The 12825-nt window shown below is 47.3% G+C and overlaps 1 protein-coding gene across 1 annotated transcript; it reads left to right on the forward strand.

The window, feature by feature from the left end:
- Window positions 1-1627: 1627 nt before the first annotated feature.
- Window positions 1628-12825, forward strand: NAXE (NAD(P)HX epimerase). Its single transcript, XM_060253776.1, has 6 exons — window positions 1628-1947; window positions 3903-4011; window positions 5447-5557; window positions 7355-7468; window positions 10691-10838; window positions 12033-12825. Exons 1-6 carry the CDS (start codon window positions 1739-1741, stop codon window positions 12233-12235), a joined length of 894 nt encoding a protein of 297 aa, XP_060109759.1. The 5' UTR covers window positions 1628-1738; the 3' UTR covers window positions 12236-12825.

A 12825-nucleotide genomic window follows, 5' to 3' on the forward strand; every position in this document is an offset into this window, starting at 1 on the left:
TTCAGTCTTCAACAGTCCCCATGAAGAAATAACTTCCGCCTCTTCTCGTGGTTGCCTGCCATCCATTGGTTTCCAGAGGTACATTGCCTCTGAACATGGAAGCTCTATTCCATCATCCAGGTTGATGGATTTGTCCCCCCCCCCAATGAATACCTCTATTCCCCCCATTAAAAGCTATCATTACAATTAAGATGCCTTTCTGTTCTAAATGAGGAGAGGAGACCACAGATATGGTGAGTTTCCAAGCTAGAGTTGAAGGGGAAGAGGAGAGGTGAAATGAAGGTTGCCAGCCTCCAGGTGGGGCCTGGAGATCTCTCGCTCTTACCACTGATCTCCAGCTGGCAGAGATCAGCCCCCCTGGAGAAAATGGCTGCTTTGAAGGGTGGATAATGTAGCATTGCACCCTGCTGACGCCCCTCCTCTCCCCAAACACCACCTTCTCCTGGCTCCACCCCCAAAGTCTCCAGGTGTTTTGCAAAACAGACCTGGCAACCCTAGGTGAAATAGGTGCTGGGGTTAAGGCTTTGATGGGGTGGCAGGGGGAAGTCACATAAGAAATACAGACTAATTCCGCACTAGACCTTTAATTCTGGTTCAGCCCTGTCCCCAAATTGATTTTCTACACTAGAATAGAATCATAAGCTTCATAGAGTTGGTTTCTATGATTCCATGATTCAAGTGTAGAATGTCAGTTTGGAGACAGGGCTGAATCAGGATTAAAGGTCTAGTGCGTGGTGTGGAATTACATTTAGGCAGGCCAGGGAATGTCCATTCAGTAGGGTTGCCAAGTCCAATTCAAGAAATATCTGGGGACTTTGGGGGTGGAGCCAGGCACAAGGTTGTGACAAGCATAACTGAACACCAAAGGGAGTTCTGGCCATCACACTTAAAAGGACAGCACACCTTTTAAATGCCTTTCTCCATTGGAAATAATGAAGGATAGGGACACCTTATTTGGGGGCTCATAGAATTGGACCCCCTGGTCCAATCATTTTGAAACTTGGCGGGTGTTTTGAAGAGAGGCACCGGATGCTATGCTGAAAATTTGGTGCCTCTATCTCAAAAAACAGCCAGATACCTGCAGATCAGTTCACCATTATACCCTATGGGAATCGGCCTCCCTAGGGAATAATGGAGGGCCCAGCAGACATTTCCCTCTCCCCCTCCCGCTTTCAGATGACCCTGAAGCGGGGGGAGGGCCTCCAAACCGGGGGATCCTCTGCCCCCACCTGGGGATGGTTTCAAAACTCAAGGAAACAGAAGGATTTTATATATACACACACACACACAATTCTGCCAACCAATTCAACTACTGCTTCATACTTTGTTCATTAACTTCACAAATCCTTACATTGTAGATACGCTTCTTAAACATACTTTACAGAAATTTCCCTAAAATGTACAAAGAAATATGTTTGTGCCAAAAGTCTCTGACTGAGCTATTTAAAGGGACAGCCCCAATAATGTCCGCGCGCGCGTCTATTATCCTGCCGACCTTCACTTCCTCGGGCGACGAAGCGCGGAGGCTGAAGCTGCTGGGCAGGAGGCACAAGGGGTCGCCTAACAAACAAGCCCGCCCTTGCCAGCTCCTTGAAGCCAACGGGTTTCGAAAGGGAGAGCTGTGCAGGAGCCCCCTGTAGGGCGCACGGCTCCTCCTCCCGGCGCTCAGGCCCGCCCCACGCTCGGTGGCGCCCTTTCGGCCGCGCTGGGGAGAAGGAAAGCGCAGCGCCATAGCCGAATGTCCGGGCTGCGGCGCGCTCTGCTGGGACTCGGCCTGCTGGTTTCTTCCACCTCCTCCTCGTTGGGCTGGAGGCTCGCAAAAGCAGCTCAAGCGGGTTCCTGCCCGGCCGGGCGCTTGCCGCCTCTTCCTTCGTCTGTGGGCCGTCGGCAACCGGGCGCCCCCGCCATGCAGGCGGCGGCGGCGGCGCAGGGGATCAAGTATCTCAGGTAGGGCAGCGGGGCGTGGTGGAAAGCGGCGGGGGAGTGGGGAGCCAGGAGGGCGAGGAATTCAAGCTTCCTGGGAAGCGGGGAATAGGCTGTTTTGGGGAAATGAAGAGGTACCGGGGCTCACGCCTCTGTCAAGTCTCGTGCTCCTGGATGAAGCTTGTTGGAAAGGGGAGGCTGGAGGCCCCGGTGGAAGAAGTCCAAGCCGCAAATTGCTTCCTTGCTTTTGACAAAGGGGTGCCAGGGCTCACGCCTCTGTCAGGTCTCATGCTTCGGTATCTGTGGAAAGCTTTTTGCACATGCTCAGAAGCACTCTTTATCGCAAGTGCAGATTGCAGGACTGGTTATTAAAAACCAGTTCAGGGAACCCCGGGCAATAGAGAAGCTTGGAGCTCGTTTTCCAACAGTGAGGTGCTCAAGACTGCTTGGAAATAGTATTGAAAAGTGGAGGGGGGGGCATCTGTTATGGGGACCAAGAAGGGACTTTGCAGAAACAGCCAAAAGATACCAGAATGTTTTTAAGATTGTGGTAAAAGCATGTAATATGTAGTGCACGCTTCTCCATTGCTGTGTAATTTCAGGCAGTCCTTGTGTGTCTGGTTACTGAAAACATAATTGAAGCACTGTGCAAATGTTTTGGATCTAGAGGGCTGCAGGTATATTTGACCCTGGTTAGCATTTGGGCATGAGACCGTCAAGGAATACCAGGGTCGTGATATAGAGGCAGGCAATGGCAAACCACCTCCGTTCATCTCTTGCCTTGAAAATCCTGTGGGATCGCCATAAGTCAACTGCAACTTGACAGCTAATAATAATAATAATATAGCCGCACATGCTAAAAGCCATTTTTCATTTCGGAAGGCATTTGAAGGGACTAGTGGGTAATACAATCATAGTGCATGTTTTCTTTAATCCTGGTTTTCTTCCAAAAAACCTCAGAGCAGTATGTGTTTCTCTCTCTCTTTATTTTGATGACAATCTTATGAGGTAGGTTAAGGTGAGAGTTACTGACTGAAGCTCACACAGTATGTTTTATGGCAAATTTGCCTGGTTTCAGTGGAGGGTTTTGGTTTTTTAAATTGAGTTTTTTGAAGAAGAAAAAACTTACTTTATGACAGAGTAGGAGATAGTAAGAGTCTGGTGGGGCCTTAAAAGACTGTGGCAGGGTATAAGCTTTCGTGAGTCACTGCTTGCTTCTGCATCTTATTTTATGATGGTGTTGTAGCTTTCCTTGTAGACCCCTTTAATAGACAGATGGACCTCAAGTCAAGCCATAAACATTCCTGAATTATTGGGCACTGATAGGTAGCCCCAACCCTGAGCTGGACAGTCCAGGCTAGCCCAGTGTCTTTAGATCTCAGAAGTGAAACAGGGTCAGCTCTGGTGAGTATTTGGATGGGAAATCACCAAGAAAAACCAGGGCTGCTGTGCTGAGGCAGGCAATGGCAAACCACCTCTGTACGTCTCTTGCCTTGAAAACTTTACAGGGTTGCCCTAAATCATCTGTTTATTTATCTGTTTATCATCTGCAGCTCTCAAAGCCTGCTTGGAGAAGGCATTTGTCTCTTTAGATCACTTCTCAAACCCAGCCGGCAGCTTGGAGAAGGCATTTAAAGTTGTTTACTTTTCCACCTCCCTCTCCCCATCTTCCTTCCTTCCTTCCTTCCTTCCTTCCTTCCTTCCTTCCTTCCTTCCTTCCTTCCTTCCTTCCTTCCTTCCTTCCTTCCTTCCTTCCTTCCCTCCCTCCTCCCTTCCCTCCCTCCTCCCTTCCTTCCTCCCTCCCTCCGCTCATGTCTTCCAGCTCTCAAACATCTGACATTTATCTGTATGGCTCTTATGTTAAGCAAGTTTGGCCACCTTTGTGTTATACCATACCATTCCACATCTTGTTGTTTAACAAATCAGGTCTTTTGTTGATTGTTTGTGTGTGTTTAAAAGATGCTTCTTCCTCCCTGCAGCCAAAAGGAAGCCCAAGCCATTGATGAGGAACTGTTTGAGAAATATAAATTCAGCATTGACCAGCTGATGGAACTGGCCGGTTTGAGTTGTGCCACAGCCATTGCCAAGGTAAGTGAGGTGGCATCTGCTCGTACAAGAAGGTAGCAGTATTTAAAACTGCAGCCGTGCCCAAGATTGAATTGCAGAACTCCCTGTTCCTTTGACGTTGCAGAGACCCAGTTGGAGTTTCTTTTTGCTTTCCACAAAGCAGTTGTGACATAACAGTTTAGAAATGGTTTGAGTTCAGTGGCACCTTTAAGACCAGCAAAGTTTAATTCGAAGAAGAGTGCGTGCACACGAAAGCTTATACCCAAAATAAAACTTTGTTGATCTTAAAGTCGCCAGTGGACTCAGACTTTGTTCTGTTGCTTCAGACCAACACAGCACCCACCTGAAGTTAAAAAATTGGAAGTGATTCCCACCCACACATCTCCCCCTCCAGAGCATAGCATATTTAGCCACCTCTGGCTTTTGCAGTTTTACTGGGACTTCGTCAGACACTTTAAAACAGGGGTGTCAAATGTGCGGCCTGTGGGCCAGATCAGGCCCACAGAGGGCTCTTATCAGGCCCGTGAGCAAGTCTCCTTCCTTCTCCCTCTTTCTTGCTTCTTTCTGTGTCACAACTTGCTTTGCCAGGATTTCTCAATTGCACAGAAGCTACAGAGCAAAGCCTCTATTTTCCCCATTGACTGAGGCGCTTCTCTTCGGGAGGAAGTGGGGAGAGGGAGAGAGAGCTTGCTTTGGTACTTACCACAAAATTGCAAGAGTGCAAATACTTTAAGCATGTTTTATTTTAGTTTTTTTTTTAAAAATTAATTGTGTTTTTCTATGTCCTTTATAAAATTTATATCTCCGCTACCTGGCATTACATTTTATGACACGCATGGCTTGGCCCGACAAGATTTCATTTATGTCAGATCCAGTCCTCATAACAAATGAGTTTGAAACCCCTGCTTTAAAACTTTATTTGAAAGTTATAAGGGATGGAAATGTGTGTGTGTGTTTTGGCTTGTGTTTTGTGCTTTTGTTTTTTTGGGAGTGGATGGTCTGGGGAGGGTTGGATTTTTATGGGTCTTTGTGCTTTGGGATTTTTGCAAGGAAGTGAAGATTCTCACAAAATGGAATTCTACATCCATCAGACTTGTAATTATGTTCCTGACCCAGATCCCACAGGCAAGCCTGATCTCATCAGATCTCAGAAGCTGATAAAAGTTGACTCTGTCAAGTATTTGGATGGGAGACCTCCTTGGTATACCAGAGCAAAGAGGACAGGAGCAAGCTTTATTCAGCCACCTCTCTGAATATTCTCCAGGCCCCCAGTAGGGGTCAGTCACCAGAGGTCCCCATGACTTCCAGGTGTGCACGCACACTCACATGTGTGCACCTAAAAATACAAAAATAGTCAAGAGAGAGAGACTTGCAGTTGTGGGTTTTCCATGGCATTTCATCAGCCTGGGTGATTCTTCCTTTTCACTCAACATAACGTGTGTCCGTTCTTTCCCAGGCCTACCCAGCCAGCTCCTTCACAATCAGCCAGCCGGCTGTGTTGGTTTTGTGCGGCCCTGGAAATAATGGCGGAGACGGGCTGGTTTGCGCCCGGCACCTCAAAATGTTTGTGAGTGTTCTTATCCATTGTTCCTTTTGATGCACATTTAGGACATGTTTGTTGCTGGTATGCATATGTTTATATTGTAACAGAGGATTTTTTTCCCCCACTGGTGGCTATGGCTAATGTGATGTGCATATAGGGTTGCCAGCTCCAGGTTGCGGAAAACTTGGAGATTTTGGGGGTGGAGCCTGAGCAGAGTGGGGTTTGGGGAGGGGAGGGACTTCATTGGGGTGTAATGCCAGAGAGTCCACCTTCCAAAGTGGCTGTTTTCTCCAGGGGAATTGATCTCTGTCACCTGGAAGAGTCACTATTACAGAAGCCTTAGTCTATTTGAGCTATAACAGGGGTGGCCAAACTTGATTAATGTAAGAGTCACGTAGAATAAACATCAGATGCTTGAGAGCCGCAAGACATGAATGTCAGGTGTTTTGAAAGCTGTAAGGAAGGAAGGAAAGCAAATAGAGGGGGGAGAAGTGGACAGAAAGCAACTTCAACTTTAAATGCATACTCCAAGCTGCTGGCTGACTTGGAGAAGTGATTTTAAAAAGACAAATGCCTTCTCCAAGCCAGCCCAATAGGGCAGTGGGGGCTTTGAGAGCCACACAATATGTGTGAAAGAGCCACATATGGCTCCCGAGCTGCAGTTTGGCCACCTCTGAGCTGTAAACTTTCATCAGTTTAAATTCACAGATTAAAACTGAATTAGACTTTGAATAAGCCAGGGGTCCCCATTATGGTGCCTGTAGACGCTATGGCAGCCACCCACACCTATCGTGGTGCCCACCCAATAATTTTTGAAAGTAGGTGGAGCCAGGTGGGAGGCCTAGAGAGCCAGTTTGGTGTAGTGGTTAAGTGCACAGACTCTTAACTGGGAGATCCAGGTTTGATTCCCCACTGCTCCACTTGCAGCTGCTAGAATGGCCTTGGGTCAGCCATAGCTTTCACAGTTGTCCTTGAAAGAGCAGCTGCTGTAAAAGCTCTCTCAGCCCCACCTACCTCACAGGATGTCTGTTGTCGGGGGGGGGGGGGGGGAAGGTAGAGGAAATTGTAACCTCTCTGAGATTCAGCGTATAGGGTGGGATATAAATTCAGTATCTTCTTCTTCTCTTTTATTGTAAGAGGAACCACAAATGAATCCCAGCAACCATAGCCATATGTAGTGGAACACTTGATCACATTTTTATCTTACCCTTCCTTCTAAGGGGCTTTGGGTGGCTTCCTCCTCTCATTTGTTTTATCCTCACACCAACCCCGCAAGGTAGGCTTCATGACTGGCTAAGGATCATCCAGTAAGTGTCACAGTTGAGCAGGGATTTCCTTCCTGATCTTTGTCTAACATTCAAACCCACTATGCCACCCTAAATCTTCCATTGTACATTTAAGAAGCAGGCGGACTTCTGCACACTTCCCCAATGGTAGTGCAGTTTTGGGTATGTTATTGCGACTAAGCCCTGTAAAATGACCAGTGGCCCTTTCTTATCTTGGTGTGTTTTTATGAGGCTAAGATTTCCACCCACGCAAGAAAATGGCATGCACAGCCTTTCTAAAAACTTGGGAACATTAACTTTTGCATCACACACTCTGCGGTTGGATGTGACATCATAACACAATGAATGAATTTCTTTTGAAAAAAAAAAAAGGTTTCACTGGATCTTGCAAAAGGTGTGAATTGGAGCCATTTTGTGAGAGTGACACTGTGGTTTTAGTGAAATGTGTTGTGAGCTGCTTTGAGCTAAAAAGGATAGAGCATTCAAATCTTTCAATATTGCTTACTTGTTATACCTGTGGACTCTCTTTCTTTAGGGTTACGAGCCAACGGTGCACTATCCCAAACGCCCCAGCAAACCACTCTTTGAAGGTTTAACCATCCAGTGTGAGAAGATGGGCATCCCTTTTATCTCAGAGTTCCCAGCAGAAGTGAGTAGAGCTTCCTTAGGACTAGGAAATCTGTACTAGTCTCTCTCTCCACTCCCCAGAATCTCAGAGAATCTGAATCTTGAGAGTTTGGTGTAGTTTGGTGTAGTGATTAAGTGTGCAGACTCTTATCTGGGAGAACCAGGTTTGATTCCCCACTCCTCCACTTGCACCTGCTGGAATGGCCTTGGGTCAGCCATAGCTGTCATAGAAGTTGTCCTTGAAAGGGCAGCTGCTTTGAGAGCCCTCTCAGCCCCACCCACCTCACAGGGTGTCTGTTGTGGGGGAGGAAGATAAAGGAGATTGTAAGCCGCTCTGTGATTCTGAGATTCAGAGTGGAGGGCGGGATATAAATCCAATATCTTCTTCAGTTCTCCTGTGCACTCACTTTAATTTAATTTAATTTTTAGATTTATATCCCACCCTATTCCGCAAGCGGGCTCAGGGCGGCTTACAACAATAAAACAACAGAGTTTAAAATAATAACATCAAAACAGATGTTACAGAACAGGAGCAGCACAGTAAACAGTAAACTCTGTGGGAAGCTGCTTTCTGCCAGCCCTACCTTGTTGAGGATACCAGTTGAGTAGGACTTGTTCCAGCCACTCCGTTTGTTTTGTGTCAGCCAGGGCTTCGGATTCTGAACTGGCTGTCATTGGAATTTTTGAATTTGGAATGTGTCTGTCTGGTTGTTTTAGCTTGTTGTTTTATAATCATGTAATTCTTTTATTGATGTGACCTGCCCTGAGCCTGGTTTTGGGAAAAGCGGCATAGAAATGTGCATAAATAAATACCTTCCTCTTTGTAAGGTAGTGGTGGTATTCACCCAGCCTTACAGGGTTGTAAAGATCACTAAAATGCAATGAATAGGAAATGCAGTGAATGCTGCAAAGCGATGTAGAAGGGATATAGGTTATTACCATCACATGGAGCAACAAGGCCACATCTATGGCAAGGGCAGAGCATGTGCTTTGCATGCAGAAGGCTCCAAGTTCCATCTTAGGCTAAGAGAGTAGCAGAATTCAGTGCTACTACAATTCTGGTCACCACACCTCAAAAAAGATATTATAGCGTTGGGAAAAGTGCAGAAAAGGGCAACTAGAACAATTTAAAGGTTGAAGTACTTTCCCTATGAAGAAAGGTTAAAACACTTGGGGCTCTTTAGCTTGGAGAAATGTCGACTCAGGGGTGACATGATTGAGGTTTACAAGATTATGCATGGGATAGAGAAGGTAGAGAAAGAAGTACTTTCTCCCTTTTTCACAATTCAAGAATTTGTGGGCACTCAAATGAAATTGCTGAGCAGTTGGGTTAGAACTGATAAAAGTAAGCACTTCTTCACCCAAAGGGTGATTAACACATGGAATTCACTGCCACAGGAGGTGGCAACGGCTGCAAGCATAGACAGCTTCAAGATGGGATTGGATAAACACATGGAGCAGAGGTCCATCAGTGGCTGTTAGCCACAGCATATTGTTGGAACTCTCTGTCTGGGACAGTGATGCTCTTTATTCTTGGTGCTTGGCGGGGGCAGCAGTGGGAGGGCTTCTAGTTTTCTGGCCCCAGTGATGGCACCTGGGTTTTTTGGCCACTGTGTGACACAGAGCGTTAGACTGGATGGGCCATTGGCCTGATCCAACATGGCTTCTCTTATGTTCTTAAGAACCTAACTGGGGGTGAACACACCAATAGTCCACCCAACATAAGTAAATCTCGGGTGGGTGGGGACTGTGACTGAATTGTGGACCACGTGCTCCGCAGGCAGATTGATCTCTGGTGTCTCTAGTTACAAGGCCCTCAGCCTTTCGGTCGAGACTCTGAAGAATCAGAATAAATACTATTGAACCAGATGGACCCACTTCCCAGAGTACACTAGGAGAGATCTGCAAAATCATGAAGATCAGTTCAAGCTCACAACTCTTTGGGTCTCATTTGATGAATGAGAATGTGTTCCTGCTTGGATGTTACGTTGCCCTGATCCGGGCAGCCCAGGCTAGCCTGCTTTCGTCAGACCTCAGAAGCGAAGCAGGGTCAGCCCTGGCTGGTATTTAGGTGGGAGCAAGGCTTTTTTTTTGTAGCACGAACTCCTTTGCATATTAGGCCACACACCCCTGATGTAGCCAATCCTCCTGGAGCTTACAATAAGCCCTGTAATAAGAGCCCTGTAAGCTCTTGGAGGATTGGCTACATTGGGTGTGTGGCCTAATATGAAAAGGAGTTCCTGCTGCAAAAAAAGCCCTGGGTGGGAGACCTCCAAGGAATACCAGGGTCGTGACATGGAGGCCGATAATGGCAAACCACTTCTGAACATCTCTTGCCTTGAAAACCCCACAGGGTTGCCATAAGTCAGCTGTGACTCGACAGCACTTTCTACCACCATGTGAGGTTGACTTTCGCAAACTTTTTTTTTCCTGCTGCCAGAACTTGGCAAGTTAAGCACATCATAGAAATGTGGAATTGCAATGAACTGTGTACCCACTGACTTCATTGATAACCTACCTGTCTCCCCAGTGGAAACTCAGGGTGGCTTACATAATTCTCTCCATTTTGTCCTCACAACAATCCTGTAAGGTGGGTTAGGCTGAAAGGGTGTGACTGGCCCAGCATCGCCCACTGAGCTTCCGTGGCAGAAGTGGGGATTCAAATCTGGTTCTTCCGACACTCTGACCACTACACACTGGCTGTTACAAGGAAGAAAGCCAGTTTGGTGTAGTGGTTAAGTGGGTAGACTCTTATCTGGGAGAACCGGGTTTGATTCCCCACTCCTCCACTTGCAACTGCTGGAATGGTCATGGGCTAGTTATAACTCTCGCAGAGTTGTCCTTGAAAGGGCAGCTTCTGGGAGAGCTCTCTCAGCCCCGCCTACCTCATAGGGTGTCTGTTGTGTGTGGGGGGGTGGGGAGGTAAAGGGGATTGTGAGCCGCTCTGAGATTCAGAGTATAGAGTGGGATATAAATCCAACATTTTCAATTTTCTTATAACTGGAAATAATGATAATCAGCACATCTCAGAGGACTTTTGTTCTCAGACTGGTAACGTGCAGCTGCAACAACAACAAAAATCTCCTGCCTTTGTTCATTTGGTGGTTCTTCCATTCATAGTTTCTGCATCTTATCTTTGCGCACAGTTCTTTTGTACCACATATGCCCGCGGTCTAATCAGCTAATGAGCCTGTCTAAGGCAGGCATACTCCCCCCGACTTGCTAGCTTTCATTTGCTTAACAGGCTGCGCTGATTGATGAAGTCTATGGCTTGGTGGTGGATGCCATTTTTGGATTCAGCTTCCAAGGAAGTGTGCGGGAACCATTTGGCTCCATCTTGGATACTTTGGAGAAGCTCACTGTCCCCATTGCGAGCCTTGATATCCCGTCTGGTAAGTGAGGGGGGAGGGGTGGCTGGAGCCACGTAGTCAGAACATGCGGGTTGGGAATTCTGGGGAGGGTGTTGTAGGCCCCCTCAGTGTGGTGATGTCAGTAGTGATGTCACGAATGACTGAGTGTGTTGGCTCGCCAGGAGTCTCGAAGAGCTCCCCGAGAGCTGAAGAGGCAGTAGGGCAGGGAGAAGTGCTCTCTGGCCTGCCGCTTGACTGCCTCCTTGGCTCTCCGAGTAGGCACAGTGAGGCATTGGAGTGGGCTGTTCTCCAGTGGCCTGCTCAGCAGCGGCACCTTATTGTATATGCACCAGCCAGTGAGTCAGCTCTGAGAGTTTTTGGAGAGCCAACTTGCTGGCTGGTGCAGGTGCAATGAGGCACTAAGTGAGCTATTCTCCAATGGCTTGCCCAGAAGCCTCACTGCATCTGTGCCAGCCAGCTTGTGGGGCGTGCCTGGAAAGTTGGAGGCGTGGCCACTGTGGCTATGGGCCTTGGTGAGTGGTTTTCCATTGTGGTTAGTTTTACAGTATCATTCACACTTACAGCAACTTTAGCTAAGACTGTTAACAACTATAATTTAAATATATTTATATGTCTCTCAAAATTGTGCTGACCAAGCTTTCCACTCCCGAAGATGACCATAGATTTATACCCTGCCCTCCTCTCGGAATTAAGAGTTTCAGAGTGGCTCACAAAATCCTTTACCTTCCTTCCCCACAACAAACACCCTGTGAGGTGGATGGGGCTGAGAGAGCTCTCCCGAAAGCTGCCCTCTCAAGGACAACTCTTGTGAGAGCTATGGCTGACCCAAGGCCATTCCAGCAGCTGCAAGTGGAGAATCAAACCCGGTTCTGCTAGATAAGAGTCCATGCACTTAACCACTACACCAAACTGGCTCCCATAAGGATCTGCTTCTGCTGAGTTTTCACGTGGTGTTATACATATGTACATATGAAGCTGCCTTCTACTGAATTGGACCCTCTGTCCATCAAAGTCAGTATTGTCTACTCAGACTGGCAGCGGCTCTCCAGGGTCTCAAGCTGAGGTTTTTCATGCCTACTTGCCTGGACCCTTTTTAGTGGGAGATGCCGGGGATTGAACCTGGGAGCTTCTGCTTACCAAGCAGATGCTTACCATTGAGCCACTGTCCCTCCCCTATCTGTTATTCACCAGCTTGTTTTAATCTTTGTGTTTCAGGGTGGGATGTGGAGAAAGGCAAGCATGATGGGATCCAACCCGACATGCTGATCTCCCTCACCGCGCCAAAGAAAGCAGCCAAGCAGTTCACAGGCCGCTACCATTTCCTCGGCGGCAGGTTTGTGCCCCCAGCCCTGCAGAAGAAGTATTCGCTGAACCTCCCTCCCTACCCAGAGACGGATTGTGTGCTGCAGCTGCTTTAGTGGACCCGGCGTGGCTGTCAGGATTAAGTTCCCAGCAGGAAGAAGTCTTGGTACAGAGGGACAAAGGTAGAGCGGGATGTTGGGTCCAGGGAACAGAAGTCAAGGGAAGGCCACTCGACAGCTTGAAGATGGGAGTTATCTGGCAAGTTTCAAGGGCCATTGTGGTTACTGGGTGGCTATGCAGCTGTTGAAAGGGTATGAGAATACTCGTCTCTGAGAAGAATTAGCTTTTGTCGTAGATCCAGAAAGTTCCTTGAAGTCAGCTGACATCACTGTCCTTACTTTGGGGTAAGGATCCTTGGCTGAATAAAGGCTCTTACCTAGACACTGTTCTTTCTTTTTGGTGCCTCTTAAATTGTGTTCTGTTTAGGCTTGCTTTTCAGATCTGCACAAGGAAGAGTCTTGTTGCTGGGTTTTGAAACATCCTTGATTAAGAGTCTTTTGTTTTCCTTCAATAAAAATTGTATTAATATATTAAGGAATTGGTCTTGGCTTGTCATGCAGAAACCAATGCTGGGTTTTGAAACATCCTTGATTAGGGGTCCGTTTTTGTTTCTTGTCAATAAAAAATTGTATTGCTAACAAAGTAA

This window comes from Heteronotia binoei, chromosome 1 (genome assembly GCF_032191835.1).
Source record: "Heteronotia binoei isolate CCM8104 ecotype False Entrance Well chromosome 1, APGP_CSIRO_Hbin_v1, whole genome shotgun sequence".
Classification (NCBI taxonomy): domain Eukaryota; kingdom Metazoa; phylum Chordata; class Lepidosauria; order Squamata; family Gekkonidae; genus Heteronotia; species Heteronotia binoei.

What these genes read in the sequence shown, in the direction of transcription:
- NAXE (XM_060253776.1), top strand. Translation starts at nt 1,739, where the DNA reads ATGTCCGGGCTGCGGCGCGCTCTGCTGGGACTCGGCCTGCTGGTTTCT. An exon ending in CAGGGGATCAAGTATCTCAG is followed by an intron (nt 1,948 to 3,902) that starts GTAGGGCAGCGG and finishes TCCTCCCTGCAG; the next exon opens with CCAAAAGGAAGCCCAAGCCA. An exon ending in GTGCCACAGCCATTGCCAAG is followed by an intron (nt 4,012 to 5,446) that starts GTAAGTGAGGTG and finishes GTTCTTTCCCAG; the next exon opens with GCCTACCCAGCCAGCTCCTT.